This window comes from Triturus cristatus, chromosome 1_2, assembly GCF_964204655.1.
Source record: "Triturus cristatus chromosome 1_2, aTriCri1.1, whole genome shotgun sequence".
NCBI classification, from domain to species: Eukaryota; Metazoa; Chordata; class Amphibia; order Caudata; family Salamandridae; genus Triturus; species Triturus cristatus.
In genome coordinates this window covers 876,562,619-876,587,427 of record NC_140580.1, presented here as the reverse complement: position 1 = coordinate 876,587,427, position 24,809 = coordinate 876,562,619, and the positions used below count along the sequence as shown (strand labels likewise).

General features: G+C 42.3%; 1 protein-coding gene across 1 annotated transcript in view; it reads right to left on the bottom strand.

Moving 5' to 3' along the window:
• Positions 1-260: 260 nt before the first annotated feature.
• Positions 261-24,809, bottom strand: part of MORN1 (MORN repeat containing 1) — a 1,183,871-nt gene continuing 1,159,322 nt past the window's right edge. Inside the window, exon 14 of the mRNA XM_085609315.1 lies at positions 261-591. Within this exon, the coding sequence (XP_085465441.1) occupies positions 443-591 (149 nt within the window). The 3' untranslated portion in view covers positions 261-442. The remainder of the gene's footprint in view (positions 592-24,809) is intronic.

Genomic DNA, 24,809 nt, shown 5'->3' with positions numbered 1-24,809 from the left:
TTATTAATAGCATCGCCCTCCAAGGTCACCATCTTGCACCCTCATTGGAGACTTAACAAAGATGAGATGTATGTATGTCTTTGTTGTCCAGAAGAACTTCCGCAAGTTGGTCCTGCAAATATAATGTAGAGCTACTGTTAAAAGAAAGAGCTGTAATAGCCAATGAGAAGATGCAGTAAAAGCCAATGAGAAGTTGCAGTCGAGGCACTAAATGAATGAAAACAACACCTGAAAACCACATGATTTCTTATTAAGTTTTATTTAGAAATGTAACAAAGGTACAAAACCGTGGGGGTAACTTTTCTTCCAAGCATAAAAAGGTCTACTTTATAAGGCAAAGCGAACTTGCTATGATTTAGTTAAGACGTGAGGAGATTGTATTATTCAGACAGCGAAGCCCACGATTGCCGGACTCTTTCTTGCACGCGCAGGCGTCTTCTCGTCACATACTGGGCACTTTCACTGTCTCTCGTGAGCTGCTTTTACTTTTCGTCCTATCTGGTAAAATCCTCAGCAGCTTGAACGCAGGGGGCAGCGTCTGACCCAGAAAAGGCGGCGTCGTTACCTCTTGAACCATGATGACGTATTCACCTGAAAGGAAGAAGAGCAAATGGGAGTAAATATGCCCTGGATTGTAATTGCATTTTTATAGCGCTTCATTTCTCGGCCGAGGCGCTGCAGCTTCTGTTAAATGCGCAGGGTCAGCCCTGCTGGGACCATCAACACCAATTCAGGCAGGGCTACTTTCCGCATGTATAAAGGTACCAGCTTATCTCAGGCGGGCTTTTATTATTAAATAGGGGAGTGCTGTCATTTATGATTAGTGATCCAGACCTTGCAATGGGCGGTTCTGACATTTCTCTACACAACACATGAGCTTTACTGGGCAGTAGTGACATGTTTCAGCAAGATTGAGTCCACACTACGGCACCCTATATAACTACACCCTATATAACTACACTCATCCACAAAATTGTGCATTCCATTCAGCTTCTTTAGATGACACCAAACCCGATTAGGCATTTCGGAATCGAACATTCCTATCCAAAAATAAACGATTTACAGGTTCCCAGTTAAACAGGCCCCACAAACAATTTGAAAACAAACACTAACACCCATTAGCCAATGAGACCTGCTCTGCTGGGGAGATTAATATTGGGGCCCCATTCAGCCTGTACAGCTACTCGCCCACCTCAACCACGGAATTTCGCCTAGAAAAATAGCCAGCCCCACCCCAACCCCACCTGGAACAGAATTGCAGCTGTGTAGATGCCAATCATCCTTCCATTCACACTGACCGACATAGACAACCACCCTTGACATCTTGGGCAACCTTCTGCATGTGATCAACGAACATAAGTCAACTCTGCTTATTCCCATCGATATCCCAAACTAAGGTCCTCACAAGTCAGGCCAAGAAAAAGCTGGATGTTAACAAAATATCTCAGGCAGCTACCTTCTGATTCCAGCCCTTTCTTTTACACGAAAAGTCGCCTAACACATCTCTAATAACATGTTTGTATTGTTGTGTTGTGCATGGGCAATAGGACCACACAGACACAAGTGAGTCAATATATTATATTGAATATTCCCTCATTCATACATTGTTCATCTACGCTCCATCCATGTGGTCTATGCACAATCCAGCCCTGGAATGCCCTACTCTTCCCCCCACTTCCTGCCTAGTGCCTGTACCAGAAAGTGATGCCTAGCGTCTTGACTGAACATCTGGAAAGACTCTGTCCTGCAACATCTTAATGTCCTCACAAGATGGCATCTCCTGCCCCGATGAAAGAAAAATCACAAATCTATGACCTGGCAATCCCCTTTTATTAAAAAAGGGTGACAATTATTTATTTATATATTAACCGTTCAGTGTCTTTCTGTGTTTCTTGTCTTGCTGACTTGGAGCTTTTTGAGTCAATCCAGCTGCTCCGTTGCCGGGGATCTTGTGATGTTCATGTTCTTTCTGTAGATCCAACTTGGTGATGTTTTGGATTATGCAGTGGGCGGTTGCACTGAATCAACAAAGCATGGGTCGCTGCTTTGAAAATGGAGGAAGTCACCTAACTCTGATGTGTCTTTTGATGGTTGGACATTTTCCGGAACTTGGTATGCTTGGTATGTTGATCTGAGAAATTTTGATAACATACTCCTTGAGTCTGACATGTGTTCAGGTGGTTTCCTGTGAGGAAGTTCTCTAAACTGTGGTGCAACTGGTGATTCCATAGATTTATGTGGCTGTAGTGAGATGTTCCTTGAGTCTTTAGGTCATTGACTAACCATCACCCACCGGCTCTTCTCAGATGTTTTTTCACTGGAAGTGCTGCTGGAGGTGGGGAATCTGGCTAAGATTTGACTCACTCGTGTTCTTTCTCATACTGGTGTAATGATCTATTTGATTGTCAAGGGCAGTTTTTTACATTGTCTTTTCAGATCGTGTTGCTATTGTCTACGTTCTTCTCTTGTGAGCTTGATTGCTGCCTCTCTGTGCTTTCCTCTTTCTGTTGCTTTTCTCTGGCATATTTGAGTTCTGATTTCTAGGGCATGGTTACATTCACAGATGTTCTGTAGCTTGTGTCTTACTGTCTCCTCCTGGCTCTGCTATTATCCGTGTTGTTTTATTGCATGTACTTTGCTTGACATATCCCTCAAACCTGCCTTTAAGGATTGATGTCCCTTGCTATACACAACACCTTGGTGTTTCTGTGACTGGATTGCCTAGGCACTGGATGACAAGCATTACCGCTTTCTCTCCTCTGTTGGTGTACGCTTCAGATGACAATGTTGTTTGCCAGGTATTTGGTTGTAGAGTCTCTTGTCTGACTTTTCTTTGTTCTTGTGGGACATTTCTTTGTCTGCGCTCCTGTTTGCTTCTCTCTATCTTTTGTGTCTTCTGCTTTGATGTGTGAAATGTCCCATCTTTCTTGCTCTTATTTCTTGCATCGAGGTACGCTGCTTCATCTTTGGCCGGATCACTGGCTTTTGCCTTCTTGAGGATTTTGTTTAATCAGAGTGGGTTTTCGAGGAGGTTTTGTTGCATGGTTGACGAAAGACAGCCCTCAATAATCTGCTGTCAAATTGTGCCATCAGTCATGAATTTTCTGAAAGCACAAAGTTGCACCAGGTTTTGTAGCCTTGCAACAAACACTGTAAGAAGTCACTGTCTCCAGGCACACCAAGTTGAAAAAGTGGCGTTCTACTCCACATTTCTTGTACTAATGCACACTCAGTGAATCGCTGAGTTTTTTCTATGTCTTGTTGATCATTATTGAGACTATCTTGATTAGGTTCCAGTCGCCACATGGTGTTAGATCACTCAAAAGCTGAAACTTTTGTATGTCCTGCGAATCTTCAGCTATTTACAGAAAGTCATCCAGCGACTCCAAGAACCTTTTCCAGCTGAGCACCAAACTCTGGTGGTCAACCAGGGTGGCTGGGGTGGAACTTTGAGGTAGGTAATAGACTTTTCTGTTTCTCTCTCTTCTGGTATAATGTTGTAGTGTGATAGCATGCAGTTACTTGAGTTGTTCACTGTGATGTGTTACTCAGTGTGTATGATTTGTTACTTCTTGAGTTCTGGATGCTTTTCTTTAACCTGATGCACCATTCACCCATGGCTACAGAGTTATTTGTCACAGTTGTTCCTTGGTTCAGGGTTTATTTGCCGGAGCTATCAATCAGTGTGGTTCTTTGAATACCCTTTGTGCTGTTTGTATCTGTTTTTGCGTTTCAAATGAGCAGACCTTTAAAGGATGAACGGGGTGGATTGGGGTTCCGCGTGGCCATAATTGTGACTTCTGACTTGAGGATCACTTCATGCCTGAAAGGCAAGTGCCCATCTCAGACACCAGGGCGGTTCTTCAGTTGTTTATTGTTCCTTTATTAGTTTGGCATTGTCTCTCTGCACGTCGGTGTGCCCTATTGTTGTTTTCCATCTTGCCTTCTTAATTACATTTGTGTATGTTTAGACCCTTTGGTGTCTTCTGACTTGTATGGCTGCCTTATTTGTTTTATTCTTTGTCGAAACACGTGTGTTTTCATTTGTCTATTCCTACTTTTCTGTTCACTTCTTTTGACTCTTTATTTATTAATTGTGCTTACCCTAATAAGGGTGTTTAGGAAGATTCTTCCAATGCTACCAGATGCTACTAGGGCACAAATAGAAGCGTGATCCTGAGTCGGCTGGATTACTGCAATGCTTTGTTACGGGAGGCCCCCAAGTATTTAATTGAGAGACTTCAGAGAAGTCAGATCATGGCGGCCAATTTAGCCCTCAGGAAACCACTTAGATCATCAGCCTCCCTGGCTCTCAGGGAGCTTCATTGGCTCCCTGTGGCGCAGAGGATTAAGTTTAAGTAATCATGTGTAGTCTTTAAGGTCCTTCATGGGATGGGGCCTAAACCACTGCAGCACAAGTTTAACCAGTATGTTCCTACCAGAAGTCTGCACTCTTCCGCAGCTAAACTAATAAAAGTACCTACGTTTAAAAGAACTAAACTAGGAGGAAGAGCTTTTAGTGTGTCTGACACCCGGCCGTGGAATGCACTACCTAATAGTCTCAGACAGATAGAAGATCTCCTGCAGTTTAGGGAGAAATGAAAGACTTGACTCTTTCCTAATAGTGCTGTATAGACCTGTTTTTATCAGCAACTGCATTTGTACTGCAATCTTTGTGTATGGCTAAACTAGTGTACCTCAGCGCCAGGATACCCGTTGGGTGATGGTGCGCTCTATAAGTCTGACTAATATTTAACATAACATTAACTTTTACTCCTGTTTTGCATGAACATATTGTTTCTGTATTTGCTTGGGTAAGAACTGACCGTCTAATGGCTAGCTTCCTACCCAGCTCTCCCACTTCCTCCTCTCCTTTCGAGTCACTCACAGGCTGTATGCTCACTATCAATGGCTTCAGTCAATCTGGTCATCCGTGCTTCTTCTGAGGCCAACACAGTTACCAAAGCTTTCTTTTAAGGCCAGTCTGCCATCTCCCAGTACTGTAATCTGACCCGAATGCCACTTTGTGGTGCCTACACACGGGGCACCACCTTTTCCTTCCCACATTCACTAAGGGAGGAGGAACTTCACATGTTATTGCGCAGAGCTTGGTGCACTACATCCTGGCTCTGCACACAAGCTCCATTTTTACCTGCACTGCCATGCTGCTTGATTGGCACCTTGTTCACAGCTCCGATTGCTGTGTTCTAGGCTCACTGGCATGTATGCCCCTATTGCAGGCAAATGCAGACTTCCCATTCCAGTAGGGCACCACACACCTCAGCTTTCTGTGCTGGTGTACTTTCCATCTCAGGATGGAGGGAGCTCAGCCTTCTGCAACAGCTTATCAGACACCTTTGAGTGTCTCACCAGCTACTGTTCACAGACAGGCCCCACAGCACGCGTGCACTTGTCTTCAATTCATCACCAGTCATCGTATACTGAGTACAGGCATAAGCACATGATAGACACAAGGAAGTCTCTTCACTAGTCTTTATTGAATACTCCCTCTTTCAAACATTGTTCTTCTACTTCCGGGAGTGCTTGTCACCAGCCATGTGCTCTCTGCTGTATCCTGCCATGGATTGCTCTGCTCCTTCCCTCACCTCCTGCCCGGTGTCTTGGCCAGGAATTTATGTCCAGTATCCTGTCCGTGGACCCGGGAAGACTTTGTTCTGCAGGGTCCTAGTGCTCTCACAATATGACATTTACAAATACTTAACACGTTTACCAATCATGTTTGATGCAAAAGCACTACACAAAATTGTGGCTCAGTGACCAGACATTCACCAGTCCTGTTCTACGTAAAAGTACCACTCATCATCCTGGCTCAGACTCAAAGTTTAGTCAGATACACCCAAATTACTATAATGTTATGAGAATTATATGCTAGTATATCTAGATGACAACATTGCTGAAAGAGGTGAAAAGATGTAGGTTAGGATCAGGGGATTAAACAATCAGGATAAATCTTGCCTCTGCACAATGGGCTGACTTACGGATAGAGTGCCGTTGTTAAAGGTGCAATGGGTAAAAGGTTCATTTCGATATTTATGTATAGCAATATATCACTTACCTTAACATATAACGAGTTACAGCACAAATAATGCATTGACTGCTATGAAGAGTTTAGATCAATCTCCCAGTAACTGGAAAAGAGGCCCTATGGAAAATAGTTGTTAACCCATGAGTTTTATATATTTCTTCCTGGGTATCCTAGTGGTGTCTCCGAAGGTAAACTTTGTAAGGGATCTAGATAAAGTCGTCGGTGATATATGTGAATTGATAGAAAAACAAAAACAAGAGACACCACATTGGAGGAGACCAGATCATCGAAGACCAATTTTAAGGATAGCCAATTTAAAGAAAAAACAAAACAATCGAAAATTAAAGGAAATATTTTAATAGAAAGATCATTTTAGGGAAAAGTTCAATATTACATTAACACTGTGTAGAGTTTAGGGGTGCTGAGTGTTTTTTGGGTTCATGGATGGGTGGCTGTTTAGGGGTGATGGGGGGGGGGGGGACTTAATTGTCAGGGATGATTGGAGTTCCAGCACAGAAAGGGGTTTTTAGTGTTCATGAATGAGTGTAGTTTAGGGGAGTTTGGGGCTATCAGGAATAGGAGTAGTTTGGAGTGGCATATACAAATGGGGAGGGGTTTTTATGTTTTAGGGATGGATGGAGTGTAGGAAGTGTGTTGAGGGTTTTTAGGGTTCACTGATGGGCAGAGTTTAGGGGGGATGATGGGATTAGGGGTCAGGGATGGGCAGAGTGTATGGCTAGAAAGACTTTTAGGTTTCAGGAATGGGTGACATTTTGGAGGTAGTGAGGTTTTTAGGGTTCAGGGATGGGTGGAGTTTAGGGGTGGAAAGAACTTTTATGGTTCGGGGATGGGTGGCGTTTAGGCATGTTAAAGGATTTTTAGGGTTCGGGTTTGTGTGGAGCTTCAGGTATAGAGAGCTTTTAGGGTCAGGGATGGGTGGAGTTTAGCTGTCTAGGATGGGTGGAGTTTAGGTATGGTGAGGGGTTTTTACGGGGCAGGGAAGAATGGTGTTTGTGGATTCTGAGGGGGGCGATGTATATATGGTGTTTAGGGCGGGGTGAGGAGTCAGCGAATTACAAGCATACAAAGTAATTGTTTGACAATGTAAAAGATATAAATCCAAATTAATGTCCTTTTAAGTAAAGCACTGAAATAAATACCTGCAACAAAAATGTTTCTGAAAGTAAGACCTGCAATCATTGCATTTACACCTTCAAAAATAGGCAAGCAAAACCCACATTTGAAAAAAGACATTCTATGAATTTGTTTCAATGGAATGGTAAATGTCATTCATCCTGCAAAATCGTTTTTCTATGAAATCACATACAACCAGTCCTCAGTAGGTTGGTATGGGGCAACATTAGGACTATGGTGGCACTTGGAAAACTGAACAACCCTACAAGAACAGAGGTGTGGGGCTACCAATGCGAAAACAATACTACTGGGCAGCATAACTTTAATGTGTTGTGCAGTGCGGTGCACTTGGATGGATTCTGATCTCTCTTTGCAGAAACAGGCACTCGAGGTCTAAAACTTTAGATTTTTCTATTGCACAGCATGTTAAGGAAACTACTTCTTTTAATGCAACCATGATTCCATATCCAAGAATGCCTGTGTCCAATAAAAATTGGAAGCAATTTATCCGTCGGTCCAGTCAAATTTTACAGCTAATGCAAAATGCAATGCCAGGTTGGTGTTGGACATCTCATGGGGGCTATGATCTTACATTGACTTATAGTTCATAGTCGCATAATATTTAAGTCAATTATGATGGTATGTAAAGCAGTTAATTCTCAAACCTCATCATTTTGGTCCAATAATTTTCCATGGTACACATCCCAAGTAGAAAACAACACTCTGCCCAACAGTTTATGCTACTAGTGCTGAACACCAGAATATCCCCGTGATGACAGTTCTTTCTCAGAGGTGCCTGAAAATGTATGGAATAGTCTCCTTTCATATATGGAAACAGAGGTGACTGCTTGCATTCAGGATATAATGGCAAGTTGGCTTTATAACCTATATGTATTTGTCGAGCCTACTTTATTGAAGTTTAGTGTTAGTCTGTAGCTAATTTGTAGTTAAGCTGTTCCCTTTTATAGCATCGCGGCGTACAGTGCACATGCAATCAAAAAATGAAATTAACATAAGATAACATGGAGAAAAACCTACAAATTACTTGAGTTGCAGTGCTTAATTTGTAAAAGATTGAGTGCCAGTGCCCAAAGCTCTGCTCAGAAACCAGCGACAGGTGTTTTTAAATGTCAGGTGCGCTGAATCCCAAAGCTGTATAGTCTTGACTTGACCTCATGGCTTATCAATCAGTCACTCCCAGCCCCTTTATCTCACCCATGCAGTTTCCTGCTTTCTCCCTATGTGAAGGTTTTCTTGTCTTTCTCTTCCTACGTCTTAAACATATATGTGGTTTTCCCTCTCTTGCGAGCACTCAATGTATGATTAGGAAAAATAAGTGGCGGTCTCTAGAAATGAGTACCATTGGTCTCCACTGGCAACCACCTGCTCAACTTAAGCACTTTTGAGTTGTAACCCACACAAAGGATTGCTGACAGATGGAGTATCGCCATTTGGTGTAGGTAGTTTACTGATTTAGTGACTGCAGAGCTGCCCCACCAGAAAAAAGTGACTGCCCCAAGTTGTGTCAATAGTCAGACAGATGGTAGATACAGATATAAGGTCCACAGAAAACAGAACTCTTCCTTGGGGGTCCACGAATTTATCCACCGTGCGGAGGCAGCCGGTAAGTGACAAACCTGTATTTTGTGGAAAGTTCAAAAACTCTACTCCTCTTAATTTGATATACGATTTAGTCCATTACAGCAATATGGAAGGTTGTTATGAACAGCAAAGGATAGCTAAAGTCAGGCCCTGGTAGGAACCATACTACCATTTAGGAAGAATGGTAAGCACATATCCAAGCTAAGCAGTGCAGCATAAATGTAGGAATGACTGAGTGTGCAACTTAAACATAGTTATAGTGAATATGGTCTACTAAATGGACGTCCAGAGCGAACAACCCAAAGTTGCTACAATTCAATACCCATGTAGAGTATGAATGGCTTTGGCAACACTACACAAAATGAATTGGAAAATATCAGAGGTATGTCCCAGATGCACCAGCTAGAGAGCAGATTACATAAGTATGGCATAATGTTCTGCAATAGTAGAGATTATCTGGTAACAAGTAACAGATACAATGCCTGGGTTCACAGGTTATATAGTTCTTGGCCTGGATTGGCATGGTCACATGGTCAATTCCCTAGTAAGAAAAGGGGGTGGGACAAATAAAAAAGTTTGTAGGCATAGCAAAGATTTGGGTCAAGAGGACCAACGTGATAGCCTGGAGATGTCTGAGTGACCCAAAATAATCACAATGGCTGTTTGACTTCGGTATAGATATGAACTCAAATGCCTCAGTAAGGCTGGCGACACGCTGGTGGAGCTTTGAAGCACATTGCATCACCCCCAAGCTAAATGCACCCATGAAACATTTGATCCTGTACAAGACACTGTAATGGTGTTTGGGGGTAATCGTGGTTAGCAGAAGGTGAGACACATTGGCCCAGTTGGGAAATATATTGAGGAAAGTGATAGGACCTCCTGATTTGGCATATGTATGGATTAGGGGCGGATGCTGAGCAGTCACCTAGACTGTTAATGGATGCTCATGAGAAAGATACTGTAAATTACAGGTTAAACTTCATAAAGAAATTATTTGAAATATGACAATATAATCCAGGTCATGTACTCTGTGCACTACGTCCCTGTGCAAGTTTGCTTTATGCCCCTATTTCAAGCATGTACATATCTTGGCCTAAAGACCATTCAATTTCTATGCTACATGCTGTTGGTCCGAATACACTGTCTATGGTGAAATGTCATGTTCTGTGTGCCTGACCTGCAGGTGTATTCTGTACACCTCTATGTACAGGATTCCATATGTCTCATTTCAAACTTAAAACAATCATCATAAACATCAATACATCTGGATTAAGTGTGCAAAATGATGCAAAAAGTATTTATGCATGACTGTATTGGTATATTTAAGCTCTGCCAATGCTTATTTTTCAGTGTAGATGGAACACTCCAGTATCCATAAAGACCGTCTTGACTAAAATGTTACAAAATGTTATTACCAGGGCAGCAAAGAAAGCAAAGCAAAAAAGGATTGCTTTTTGCGTACAATGCATGTATAACATAAAGAACACCGTGTGATGATTCACTGTGAATGTCCGTTATTTATACTATTACTTAGGGAGGCATTAAATCTCAGTGATTAAGTCAGGAGTGTTTTACATTTGGAGTGCTTTTAATCTGCATCGTTGAAAGTAAGTGTATTGTTTTAAATTAATATATAGTTATATGTGTTTGTTTTAAAATAAATTAAAAGTTGTTATATTAATTAATTGTTATTTCAGTATATGGTTTTATTCAGTTTTAATTCAAAATGACCTTATTGTTTACAACATTTTATTAATTAAAGTATGTATTATACATTTTCCTAAAATGTAATTGTTAGATCTGGCATCTTGGAGTGCTTTTCAGCTAACTTTTTGCCTTCAACCCTCAAGTTTCCTAACTTCATTTTTGCTGGCTTTAGTTATCTTCACACTGTGCCACTGCTAAACAGTGCTAAAGTGCTTGTGCTCTCTCCTTAAACATGGCAGAATTGGTTTATACCCAATTGTCATATTTAATTTACATGTAAGTCCCTTGTAAAGTGGCACTACCTGTGTCCCAGGGCCTTGCAATTAAGTTCTACTGCTGAGCCTGCAGCACTGGTGGTGCCACCCACTTAAGTAGAACTTTAAACATGTCTCAGGCCTGCCTTTTCAGTCTGTGCCATTTCAACCTTCAAAATAATCCTTTTGCCTGGTCCAAACCTTCCTTTTTAATACATACCAGTCACCCCTAGTGTAGACTCTGGACAGTCCAGAGGGGAGGGGGCAATGTATTTAAGAAGTAGGACTTTTTACAACTTTTAAGTTTAACATGTCCTGGTAGTGAAAAACTCTTAAATTAGTTTTTCACTTCTGTAAGGCCTACCTCTCCCATAGGATAACATTGGACCTACTTTATTAACTTTAATAAGCTGTAATTTCCAAATGGGAACAGGTGATCAGGTCATATTTGGTGCATTTGGAATTGTAGGGAAAAATCCTATCTTTTGGTGAAGTCTGTTAGTTACAAATCTGAAAATGCCACTTTTAGAAAGTTGGCCTTTTCCTGCCTTAGCCATTTAGCGCCTGCAGCCTGTCTCTGGGTCACATGACTGGGTGTAGTTGGCAGTTGGACTTTGTGTATTCCTCTTAGACAACCACACACAATAGAGCGCTTAGGTGTGCCTGAATGGGCCATCACTGGTGGAATAGGAGGGTGAAGCTGGGCACAGCCCTACTTACACTTGCATATGCTGTGTCCTGTTTTCACACAAAGGGCTGCATACCCCTTGTAGTTAGTCTGGATCCAGGACAGGGAAGGCAGGATGTCTGGGGACTTGAATGGGAAACCTCTACAAGCTTCCCCCACTTCAAAGGAACGCCCAGGTATAAATATTAGATTACAGACACTAACTCTTCAGTACACTTCTGGGCCTGTGGATACTCTGCAAGGAAGAAGGAATGCTGTGCTGCTGCAAGGACTGCCACTCCGCTGGACTCGTGCCCTGCTGTGCTGACCTGCTGCCTTCTTGCCTAGGTGAGAAGGAGTGGACCTACATATGTTGAACCCAGGACCACAGAGTAACTCCAAGGGCTAATTTGCTGACTTGAGCTTTAGGAAGAGAAAACTCTTACAACCTCGACCCTAGCACCTGGACTCTGCCATTTGTGAGTCTACTCTGCAAAGTGGTGCTTCGCCAGTTCTGGACCCCGGGTTGTGGTCTTAAGATATTCTGTCAGTCTTTGAGGATCCAGCGGAACTGACGCATCTTGACCCTGAGCAGAACAAGCGCATCCTCACAACTATGTGGATCTTTCCCGTCGCAAAGACCTGCATCGTTTCGCAGCCAGCCCCATCTTTGGAACCGCTGCGATGCATCCTCGGCACAGGCCCTCACTTCACTCATCGACGGCAGCCTCGACAATGATGACGGACTCCGCATTGCAGCCTCACTGGTCCTTGGATCAGACGCATTGCCCTGACTGCGCAAAACATCCTCAGTGCTGGATTTCGCATCCCAAGCCCTCATTGATGGGTCCTCAATGATGACCCAGGATCTTGCATTGCAGCCTCACCATATCTTGGAACTGATGCACCGCTTCAACTGCACAAAGCATCATCTATACGGACCTTAGCAGTGCTCCGCAAACCAGGATTTAAGGTACTTTGTTCAGTGGGTCTAACAGGGTCCCTGTAACTGGCCCCGGCTCTGTTGCCGCTGTCCTCAACTTGTAGCTTTGTCCCGGTACGTTGTGACTAGATATCCACAGTGGGCGCTTTGTGCTTTTTGGCAGTATTTTCACAGAAATTTTTAAATTGCATATCTCCAGTTCTACTGATTGACTGTTTGTATTTTGGCCTTGCTTTACTTATTTTAACAAAAACTCAAGTTTTCAAACTGGTGTGGGATCCTTTTGTGTTGTGTTTTTCACTTTATTACTGTTTGAAGCATTGCACAATTGCTGTACACACTGCCACTGAATTAATCCTGACTGCTCTGTATGAATCTACCAGAGGGTTGAGCGCAGGTTAGGGTTTGCTTGTGCCTCATCCTGGCAAGGATTGTGGTTGTTGCTTGACCAGGGCTCACACCCTACTCAACCAACCCAATATCTCACAGTAATTATATAGTTTACATATATATGTACACAAACAGACATGCAAACACACACATACGTCTCTATGTGTTTGTTGTTTTGTTGGGTATAATCCACTGAAGTCCCCCTTTTAAAAAATATATGTATTTGCATCCTATTGTTTTAGGGGTAACCCCAAACCTTTATTAACGTAATACTTACATCCTTTTGTTTTGTGTGGGGATAAACTCTCCCAACAGCCATTTTCTTTTTTTCCCCTCTTTTCGGGGTGTAACGCCCCCTCCAGCCACATATAAATATATACACATTAAACAGATATATGTATTTCTAATAATATATTCTTATGATCAGACACGCACATATATAGACATTTTAACACTGTATATATTTAATGATGCAAATTAATTCTCTTGAACATTTTGAAAGTATACATTAAAATGAATTATTTAAATAATTGTATTAAAGTAATATGACTTATTTTACTTTCAATTATTTGAATGCATTACATTTAATTCACATCTATATTTTTAAATTATCTTCAAAATCGATTTGTAAACAAATTAACTTTTTACTATTAAATTAGTTAATATTAAGTTATGCTAAATCTTTTGGTGAGAGAACCGCAGAAACATAGGTTGACGGTTCCGAACCCTGATATAGTATGGGTTGGAAACTCCCATTTGTCAATGGGAGCTTGTGCAGGGGGCGGAAACCGCCCACAGCACATGCTCCAATTGACAAATGGGAGTTTGAGAAAATCCCTGCACCGTGTGCCATACTGTGCAGGGATTTTCAGGGGGACACCTTGGGTGCCCCCCAGGCCCAGATGTGGAGGGCCAGGGGGTAAGGGGCCTTGCTAGGGGCCCCCAATGTCACCTTCCGACAGCCTTTACATTTCAGAAAGGCCACCATGGAAAGCCTGTCGGAAACCGACATCATAATCCCGGTGGCAGAAATGCCGTTTTAAGGGATTATGAGGAGCTTCCAACCAACTGACGGGCTCCATGAGCCCATCGGAAGGCGTTGGTCGGTCCACCGACTGCTGTCTTTGACTCTGACCACACACATCCTAATGCGTCAGTCGGACCGCAACAGTAGATGCGTTTCAGACAGCAACCGACAAGCCATCAGTTGCGGTCTGAACCGCATTGTAATCAGGCCCTTAGCTACAACATTAACAACAACAACAACAATCACCATTAATGTAATGATGTAAAAGACTCCTGGTGTAAAGGCAGAAAGCTTACCATACGATGTAATGACTCTGGATGTAATGGCACCGCTAAATGACTCGATATAGCTGCAGAAGTAATTGTAGCACACACTAAGTGTACTTTTGAGAAGTAAAAGAGGCCTCACGCACCACAATGCAAGTACTTCATAGGAGGCAGATATATACCATAAGCAGCCTATTTCATGAGATGTGAGAGAAAGACTCCTCTGAAAAGAGCCAAAGCCCAATCTATGTATATTGTATAGAATTCCTAACAATAGATTCCCACCCTCTTTTTCCCCTGCATGTGTCATCTCACCTTACCTATCCCCTGCTCCCCAGTCTAACTTTGTGGCTTCCGACACTAATTCGGTTCAGCCACCCATTCAGATTTCTTGCACAGCTCGTCCTCACCCTCGGTGATAGGGGACCCCACTGTGACACATCGGAACCTCACCGCCCCACTATTCCGTGCTGTTCGTACCGACCTCCTCAGGTCCTGGTGATCTCACTCGCTACTGGTGCAACTGCAATTGCCCCCTGCCTTTCACCTTTTTAGGGGTGACGATGATACGTCCCCCATGATGCATAGGACCTCTGCATAATGGGGGACGTATATATCCTTTTTTCAGTTTACCGTTGGGGTTAAAATATCACCTAACACCCCGTCCTTAGGTATCAGCGTTCTGAATGTTGGCTGGGCTACCTGGCTGCAATTCTGTTCTGTTTATTTGACAAAACTTTAATAAAGGATAGAAGGAAAACTCAAATGTGAAGATGTCAATTCAACTCTAACGCAATCTCAGCCATTTGTAATGCTTTTTGTTTTGGGGGTAATTGTAAATGTTGTCTGTCTGAGCTACTAGCTACTGTCGATTGCCTCCTAATATTTCTATAGCCCTGATGTATGTCACTGCTCAGTTTATTTTAAGTGATGTGTGATTTAAGTTAGTCTATAGTGATTTTATTTATATATCAACTACTAAAGAAATTGGTTCCTAACTATTGGCGATTGAGTGCTAATAAGGCTAAATGAATTACAATGAATGCTTCCATGACAGATGGGTATATGGGATCAGCTGTGTTCATCAGTGGAGTTTGTGAGTATTACCCCTCTGGAGAACATGTGGATGTATGTTAGACATATAATGTTAGGCTGAATGAGGCGTTCACTTGCTTATCCAAACATCACACAGTGCATTTGTTAAGCGGGTGTGCTGGATTTGATAAGGGGTGCCCAGATATTTGGTGTGTATTTGGGTGTAGGGAAGAGGTGGTAGAGTCTGCCCAAGTGGCGCACCAATGTTTAATTTGTGGAGGGGCGCAGCACGCATGCAAATCTCATCAATTATCATACAGGTGTGTATTCAGTCTGCTTGGAAGCGGAAGTATAGTGTGTTCCTTCCAATGAGGACCAGATATATCCTTTTCCCCACTGATGTCACAAGTACATATCATTCAGGTTACAATGCACATTAGTTCTAACTGTAGGCAACAATGTGCCCTTCCTGTTCCGAAAATGACTTTAATCATTCTCTGAGACATAGATACATCTAGCTCTCTTGTAAGCTATTTTTTTTTAAAGCAGCAAAAAACAATATTTTTTTTAACATTGTTGAAATAAATTCAATGTCATAGCTGTATTCCTGTCCACGTTAAATTCAGCGAAAATGAATAGGGAATTTGATCAGCTTTTTCTTTTTTGGTGTGTTCTAGCGAGCATCCCATGTTAAAGAGGCCACACCACAGATGTTCTTCCGTCTTCACGTGTCCATGGACAAGTGAAATTCAGGAGGGAGATCTAAATGTGGTGAACTTTGGTCCAAAATTTCCAATGTCTTAGAAAACCCCCCATCATTTTTCAGTTTTATCTAGAAAAGAAATAACGAGTCTCACTCAGGGCCGGCGAGCCCATGATGCGAGACAAAGCACCCACCTTATGGCGCCTCCAGCAGAGTTCAGCAAAGAGAAGCATTTTGCACCTAGGTACTAAACATAAGTTCTCTTTGGTTAGGGCAAGAGAGAGTGATAATGAGGGTAAACAAGGACTGGAAGAGACCAAATGTAAAGCCTCAGAAAACATAATTTTTTTGGCAAATCAGCAAAAGAAATTTGGGAACATAAAATATAAAGAATTATGGCTCAGCAGCCCAGTAACTAAAGTGCACTCCTTTCTTGGGAAACTGTGCACATGTGATGAGGCTAAATGGGGTCACTCACAGTTCGAGACAACCAATGGATGCAGTGGGATCCACCATCACCACATGCTGTGGTGGGCAGAAGCAGAGTGTGACTAGCACATGAACAGTGAACCAGTGGATGAAGAAAGTTGACTGAAAGAGCTCGCGCACACATACACACAGCATGAGGCTAGCGAGACAGTTAAAGCTGCTGCTGGGCTATACCTAAAAATGGATCTTTGTGCGTAGCACAGTTCGTCGTGCACCCTATCTTGCAATCATGGGAGCTACTGCAGTAGTATATAATACATTGTGCACAGTCGTGCTACTTAAAACAAATAGCAGAGGCACAGCTTCCTGGAGAGATAGCACATGGTTTGTAACCAGCTTTACTTAACGGTTGCTTCAAGTAGAACAGCGCTTATTCAGTTTGACTCTTGAAGGTTACCTAAGTTCTCAACTAATGACACATACCTCCCCTCACAAGCCTTCTAGTGCTAACATCCATTTCCTAGAGACGTGACGGTTACATATAGGAATGTATGCAAGTTTGAAGGGTTGTATATTAATAAAAATGTACTGTTAATAATAAGTTGGCCTAAGGGCTAGAGCGGTCAACCTCAAATCTGGGGAACCGGGTTCAAGTCTCGGCAAGGATGCGCAACATCCTCTGATTCTAGGCAAATCACTTAATCTCCCCGTGCCTAACAAAAAAATGAATGTGTCCTCATGTAATGCAACTGGTGCTCTGATACCCGATACCTTCAGGTCAAGTTCGCGCTATATCAAACTCTGTGGAAAAAAAAAAACAAGGACCACCGCTAAAATAATGACAACAAAGATTATTAGAAATGATTCTAATCAGTCTTGTTAACTAAAAATCAACTGAATGCTCATTTACATATATTAAGAGAAATATAATAACAATATAGTAATAGTACAAATGAGCATATACATTCCGTTTACGCCGCACAGTGACTAGCGGCGTACACCGTGGTAAGGCCCCAAAAGAGACTAAAATGAGGGGTCTGCACATGACAACCCCCCTCCCGCTGCCCTTTCATACAATCCTGCTGGGGTTATGCTCTCTATTTATATCTCTAAAGGGGCCTTGGGCTCCCTGGTGATTATATATTTTTTGTTCAGCTGCATGAAATGAGTGGGTTTCGTGCGGGTTGGCGTTGCCAGGCTTGGCTCATAAAGAAGGCTTCACAGAGGTGACATCCATAACAAAGGGGGCTGGCCGAGCTAATTAGCCATTGTTCTAATTGTCTGTTTTCAAGTTGTGCAAAGGCTGTCACTGGTGGCGGGGGAGAGTGCTGGGTAGAGTCAGTCATCTTGGATTTGGTCCAATCAGGGAGCTACGTTATATATTTTGGATTTATTGAGCACTCTCCACAAGCTCAATCGTCGCTTGGCGCCAAAGCTAACACGTCTTAAACGTTTTAAAGTGCCTTGATTCAAGATGGAAGAGTATGCGAGAGGAAAGTGGCATGGACAGAAAACCCAAGACCTCTCCATAGGAATTATGACTTTGGGACAACCAAATATGCCTTTTCGATTGGATGTAAGAACGTCCAAGCCAAGATGTAACTAACTTTGCTATCAGATAGTGGGGCATAGGCCTCTGAAGGCAATTGCAGATCAAGAAGGGGGTGTTATGGGCTGAACTGAGTCACGGTATACTTCCAAATAAGTCAGTTACTCGTACTACTTTAGTCAATATCGCCTTCTCTCTGAGTCAAATTCCGCTTCCTCCTCAGTCAAGTTGTACATCTCCCTCAGCCAAGTTATCCTTCCATCTCAGTCAAGTTCTCCTTCTGCCACAGCCACGTTCTCCTTTAACATGAGTCAAGTTCCTCTTCTGCCTAAGTCAATTTCTCCCACCTCAGCCAAGTTCGCTTTCTGCCTCAGTCAAGTTCTCCTTCAGCATGAGTCAAGATCCTCTTCTGCCTAAGTCTATCTCTACCACCTAAGTCAAGTACGCCTTCTGGGGAGTCATGTTCCCCTACTGGCTAAGTCAAGTTCTCCTTCAACCTCAGACAAGTTCTCCTTCTGCCTGAGTCAAGCTTTCCTTTCACCTTAGCCAAGTTTTCCTGCATGAGTCTCGTTTTCCTTCCAACTCAGTCACGGTCTGCTTCTGCATGATACAAGCTCTCCTTTGGCCTCAGTCATGTTGTTCTTCCTGTGACAAGTTCTCCTTCTGCCTGAGTCAAGTTCTCCTTCTGCATGAGTCAAATTTCCCTTTTCCCTCGGGTAGTTTCACATTCTACCGGAATCAAATCCTTCTTCTAGACGAGTACAGACCACCTTCCAACTTAATTCCTGCTCCCACCTGAGATCTGCGGATTCAGGCCATATGGCATAAAAAGTTTTGCATTGGACCAAAAAGCAAAACTGAAGTAATCTTATTTCTGCAGTGGTTACATAGAAAGTGATTTATCAGATATATTTTTCACTCATTTTATATTTGTGAAAGATTCAGGCGCATTCAGTTTGCTCCTATCTTAGTACACAGCACAACTGGTACAGAGTGAGTTTGCTAGATATTTTTGTTGTTGCTTTACAATCTCTTTTCTTTACATTTGCCCCGTTATGTAAAATGGACTAGAACAAAATCTATACTATGCTCCGTATCCTCGCACACAAGCTGCATAAACTGGGCATGAAACCATCTGCTCCAATTGTGACCCAGTGCATAGTTTACATAGCCTAGCGCCAAGTCTCAGCAAGTTCTTTGTCAACCGTTTTAACAGAGGACATATCTGCCAACAATCTTTGCATTATGAAAGTTTCTTCCGCCAAACATGAATGACCTGTTCTCCGATCTCATTTCTTTCTCATGTCCTGAAGTCACCTCAAACCTGAGCCTGTAACCACTGCTTGGCAAGATTAGCAAAATATTAAACGGGAGCCAGTTTTGATTTACCAATGGCTTGTCGTGCCACAAACACCTCTTTTGTACTAAAAATGTTTTTGCTTTTTCATCAGAATGTTTGGTTTAAGCAACTTGGAGTACGAATGTGCCAAAGCTGTTTTTGCAAATGTCAAAAGTATGAATGCCACCATAGAGTATATAGCACAAGTTGAGTCTGGTAAGTATACCTAGTTTTTACAGGTAAGATGCCCCGGAGAATGGGGAGAAATGGGGAGGTCACCAGTGCTTAATTTGTAACAAACTAAGTGCCAGGCCACTCTCAGGAGGCCACTGCAGCTTGCCCCACCAATTGTCCCTGCCAGCGCTGCCAAAGGCAGTACCCACAAACCTCACCATCACACTTCTATAGGAGTGAGAACTCAGACTATTCCACACAGCATCACTCAGGGCCAGCACAGCATCACTCAACAACACCACAGCATCACTCAGTGCTTCTTACACTTTTTAATTACAACTTCTCACCATGCTGCACAGCAGCCACACTTCTCTACTGCACAGCTTAGAAACATTGGCAAAGTCAATTTCTCTACCTAAACACTTATAAGGCCCCACAATGCATAGGTGATAGGTCTCGCCTTTGGGACATTATTAGTGTTTAGTTATCCAGCACAATATCCTTGATTAAACAACATCAAGTGTTGCATGGCTAAACACTTATAAAGTCCCAAAAGCGTGACCTATTAGCTATGCCAATGCTTGTTTAAATTCTGGTCACCCTATTTTTGGCAGATGGCTGTGTTTTGACCAAAAGTCACGTTTAAAGCGATTTTTCTTTTATAATATATTTCTGATCTTTGATTGGAACCCTTCAAGTATAAATCGATATTACACAATGAAAATGATTCAGAGGTGAAAAACTGATGCTTTCTGGTGTTCACATGATCATAGGGGTTAATTCTTAATATTTAATTTGAAACATCTTTACTTAAACGATCGAGCTGTCTCGTAATCAGCTGCATACATTAGATGGCACATGCCCACATGATGGATTGGTGGCACTCCCAAACATTAGAATAGAGTGCCACCTAGGGAAGGGATCAGAAGCGTCTTCACTCTCTGCATCCAGTCACTGTGCCTGCACCATCGTCATTTCCCTATTTTTTATGTGATCAGCGTGAATGGAATCTGTTTTACTAATGCTTATCAGTTCCATTTCTCTTATTTCGTGCAAACTCTGGTGAAATCCCTCTAATTTTCCGGCTTTCCTAACCTGCAATGGAGTGGCTATGAACCATGCAGCCTTTGACAGTTAGTTGCCAGTTAGTGGTACTCTAAAGGCAGAAATACAGCACTCTTAAGACTCACATGCCCCAACTCGACATCTATGAACAATCGAACTGTCTATGCAAAGCAGATCTGGTCTTATCCCAGCAGCACAATAGACATGAGCCAACACTGGAGGAACTCAGCTGTAAGTATCAGAGCTTGTAGTATGGCCACAATAGAGCTTCTTAGCCCATTGTGGTCTCACGGCATTAAACACAACGCGCCTCTTCTGCATTGATACTACTGTCTTAGACAATGTACATGTTCACGTAAATGCATGAAAGGGTGTTAGCCCCAGGTCAGAAGACCATCTATCTGCAGGTCTGCAGGGGGGTGACTAACGTTTCAAGACAAAGAACTTTAAACAATAACATTCCCTCATACTGAGAAGTAGCTGTACCATCAGGAAGAGCCTGGCACTCCACATGGGCATTATAAAACTCCCCCTCTGCTGAACCACAGGCTTTAGTTTCTCTCCCTATTCGGGTGCAGCGTTCTCCAGGCACCAATGAGGACAGCCCAACCCCTTCAATGGGTGTCAACCTTTGAAGGCCGTGGTAGACAGAAGTAATACTCTGCTTCAGTCTCCTCCACACCATCTTCTGTAGCACTTAGCTCTCGTTTAAAACTGTCCAGAGCTGAGAATAGTGACTTTACCCACACGTAAAACAAGTATCTAGTCCTGTTGACTGTGAAGTTAGTGCCGCCCACCTCACTTTGGGGTGCACAATAGCAAAATAAAGGCAGACACAATGACCCTCAACATCTCAATGCAACTATCTATACACATTCAAGAAGAAGGATGTGAATATTAGCCTAGTGGTAGGGTGCCTCTTTTTCAAGAAGATCCAGCACAAGCTCTGAATAGGGTTCGCATCTGATACTCATTCCAAGTGAATTCTCGAGCATGAGGAATGGTGCACAGCGGCGTGCTTTTAGCTCACACCTATACCTCACTCTGAGGAGGCCACACTTCTCCCATATGCACCACCAGTAATGCACTCCCTCATGTATTATCTGTTCTAGTGTAACTCTGTCTATGGAAGACATAGCTAATCTAATTCCTAGAAACACTGTGGGAGCAGGAGGTAGTATGGTCAACATTTGTTTTACATGCCTCCTTGCCTATGGACATTTCTTGTAAATTTCAATTGCAACATTAAGAGCCCAGTTGCAAAATTGTTGGCAATTAACCTCCCATCCTAGTCACCATAGTACCAATGATTTCTGATGGTTCAATTATACACCATGGAACTCTTGTAAAACCAATGTCTGCATAGTGCCGGAGTAAGAGGTCCAGAGGAGCAATCGAGACTCAGAGAGAGGAACCAATAGGAAAATTTTGATTTTCTTTTATTTGAACATATCTTCTGAACAGCAGAATTGAGGTGCGAAGGCCCCAGAGTGTTGTACAACGTGAGTAAGGTAAAATAGAGTAAATAAGGAACAACGACTTGGTAGTGCAAAGTACAATTTTGTAAATAAACAAGAGACAGATTTTAAAGATTAATTTGCTGAAATATTCTACAAAACTAATTGAAGGCAAATCTATCTTCAGAGAGCAAATTTAAATATAAAGTCAGACAACATAGTAGATTTCACATTGATTTATAACATTAAACAGTAGATTTATAAAGAAAATGGTATTCGGGGAGATACGCAAAGAGCATTTCAAGGCTCTATATAAAGTATAAATGCAGTAAATTAAGTGATTCGAATTATAAAAGAATGTGCGGAAGAACATAGAGAAAATGTATGGATGGACATCTTTTCAAATATTTTACATGAGTTGAGATGCGAGTAGAATATTGATAAAGGATAAATTAGGAGGGGAGAAATACAAGTATCCACAAAATGTATAATTAGAATAAATTATACAAATAGATTAGATTTATAAAAGAATGCGTGGAATAGCACAGAGAAACAATTAAGGATTGGCATGTTTCCAAATTACTGAAACAATGTTGGGAATTCTGATTAAATCTTTCACCTTACAATACACAGACACTAAAACACCAAATCAACAGAGCCACCAGCACTACAATTCGACATGCATCAAGGGCCTCTTCGGCACAACTCAGTAAATCCTCTCTCCGCATGGAGTCTTAGGAGGTCTTAAGAAATTTGGAACAAACCACACAGCAAGTTTATCCTTTGGTGGATCCTTGACAAAAAACAAATACAGGGCTCTCCTAAAGATATTTCTCTTTGTTTCCAGGATTTTCCCAGTGAGAAGGTTTAGCCTTGCTACAGCCCAATTCTAAAACCATATTTTTCAGCTATCTCCTCAATCTGTTCCGCAAATGTGATGATTCCAGCTACGTATTCCATGATGGGCATAAATATAAACTCAATCCAGGCAAAGCAGCAGCACAGCAAAAGGTTTTCAGAGACTTCACTGATAAGACCATCTAGTCAATGAATACAGGAAACTCGATTTGCATCTGGAGCCAAACCCCTAACACGTTTTCAATCTGCTAAGCCCACAAATAACAGCTTGTTGGTTTCTGAGTGTGTTGGGCTATTTCACATTCCCACCTAACAATGACCTCCATACCTAGCATTACAGGGATCAGGCTTAAGTTATTCAAAAACGTTTCCAGACCCATTACAACAGACCTCCAACTCTCTAAGCCCACAACTGTCTGCTCTTCTCGTCAATTATAGCCTCAAATATCCCCCCAAAAAACCTGGTCAGGTGGCAGAGTTCACACTATGCAGACGCCATCATAAGCTCCATGCTGAGACAAATAAGCCAAGGGCCTTTCCTCCCCTGAAGAGAATATCTACATCCAACAAACAATTCTCTACTTTTTCTCACAAAAATAGAGATCTGACCTGGAGTGCCTGACACAGACATACCAGCCGCCACTCCAAATGCTATTTAATTGCCTCAGAGGGGAGGGGGGAATTTCATCTGTTGGTCAGAGAAGTTCTTCTATGTTTTCACCAGAACCCACAGGTTATCTCTAGGGTGACTGTGACACGATTTGTATTACACCTGATTTGACTCATGAGCTCTGTTTTTTAAAATTTTCCTCACCTTCATATAGCACATCCTATGTCTGTTTCGCTAGCTTTAGATAAAATATACAGAGACGTGGAGTATTTCTTCTTAACAGTGCTCAACTTGGGTGCATTTGTCCTGAAGGATCCTTCGTTTGATCATTTCAGTCCCTCCTCTAACATTCTTGCCTATTCTAGAAGCTGCTACAGAGCTCTCTTGCTTGTTCACTGCAAGTGCAATCTACAAGAATGGCCTATTCTCATACCTGGTGGATTATGCCATTACCTTCCCTAAACGCCAAACCAAATCAGGGGTACAAATAAAGAGATGTGTTCAGTAGCAAAGGGTGGTACAGCAATAGACTACAAGAATGCTTTTCCCTCGCAACTACCACAAAATCGGTCTCCAGCTTATTGTCCGTTTGACTCAATGCTCAGTGATTGATTAAATTAATGTTATCTGGTCTCACAGTTAAAGCCTTTGAGTACATGGTTCCTTTCTGGCAAAACTGCTGCCCTTGTTCTGATCACCTTTGCCACACACACATGTGAACTTCAGGTCATACGTATCTGCGAACTGGTCACATTCCAACTCTATCTTAAATGTCCTTACTTCGTTTCACATAAAAGAAGAAACGTCTCTCCACCTATTTTCTGCTTCCACCTAATCCTTGAGTGAAAAATCTCTGAATGACACTGAGTTTGGACATGCTGCTAGATTTTACCTAGGCATGACTCAAACTAGCGATTCTTCTGACAATCTTTCTATCTCCGATGGTGCTGCTGCATATGGCTGCTATCTCCAAGAAGGCGTGGTCTACTCAATGCTCCACATGCTCGAATCACAGATGGATGGTGGAATTAAACACTATAGTACCCTAAGCGGCAGAGGGAGGATTTTAAGAATTGGCACATGTCCTCTCTGTTTCAAAGTTAACTCACACTCTTACTCAGCATTATTCAGGTGACCAGCAGTTACGCACTATTATGCCGCATGCTGAAAATGTAGATGGCACGAATATAAACAGTGGTAATATTTCTAATCTGGGACAGATCTGGCCTTTTTGGTCCAACATAGGAGTTAACAATCTTAGCAGGATAAAACAATTGGATCACTAATTTTACACATTTTCACAGTCTCCTCATTCCTCCAGGACCGCCTCAGTCTTACTACTGAGAGGTATTGTCTACACTTACTATGATTTACTACCAACCCGGACCTGAATATTTCATTTACGGTTACTGCCGATTGAGGCGCTGCCTCTTTACTCGCCGTGCCCTGAAGAAGCCCTTGTCTGGGCGAAACGCGTTGGCTGTTTTGTATCAAGAGCACATCGTGAATAAAAATCAAAAGAACCTTAACAACGACGTGAATTTTTTATTT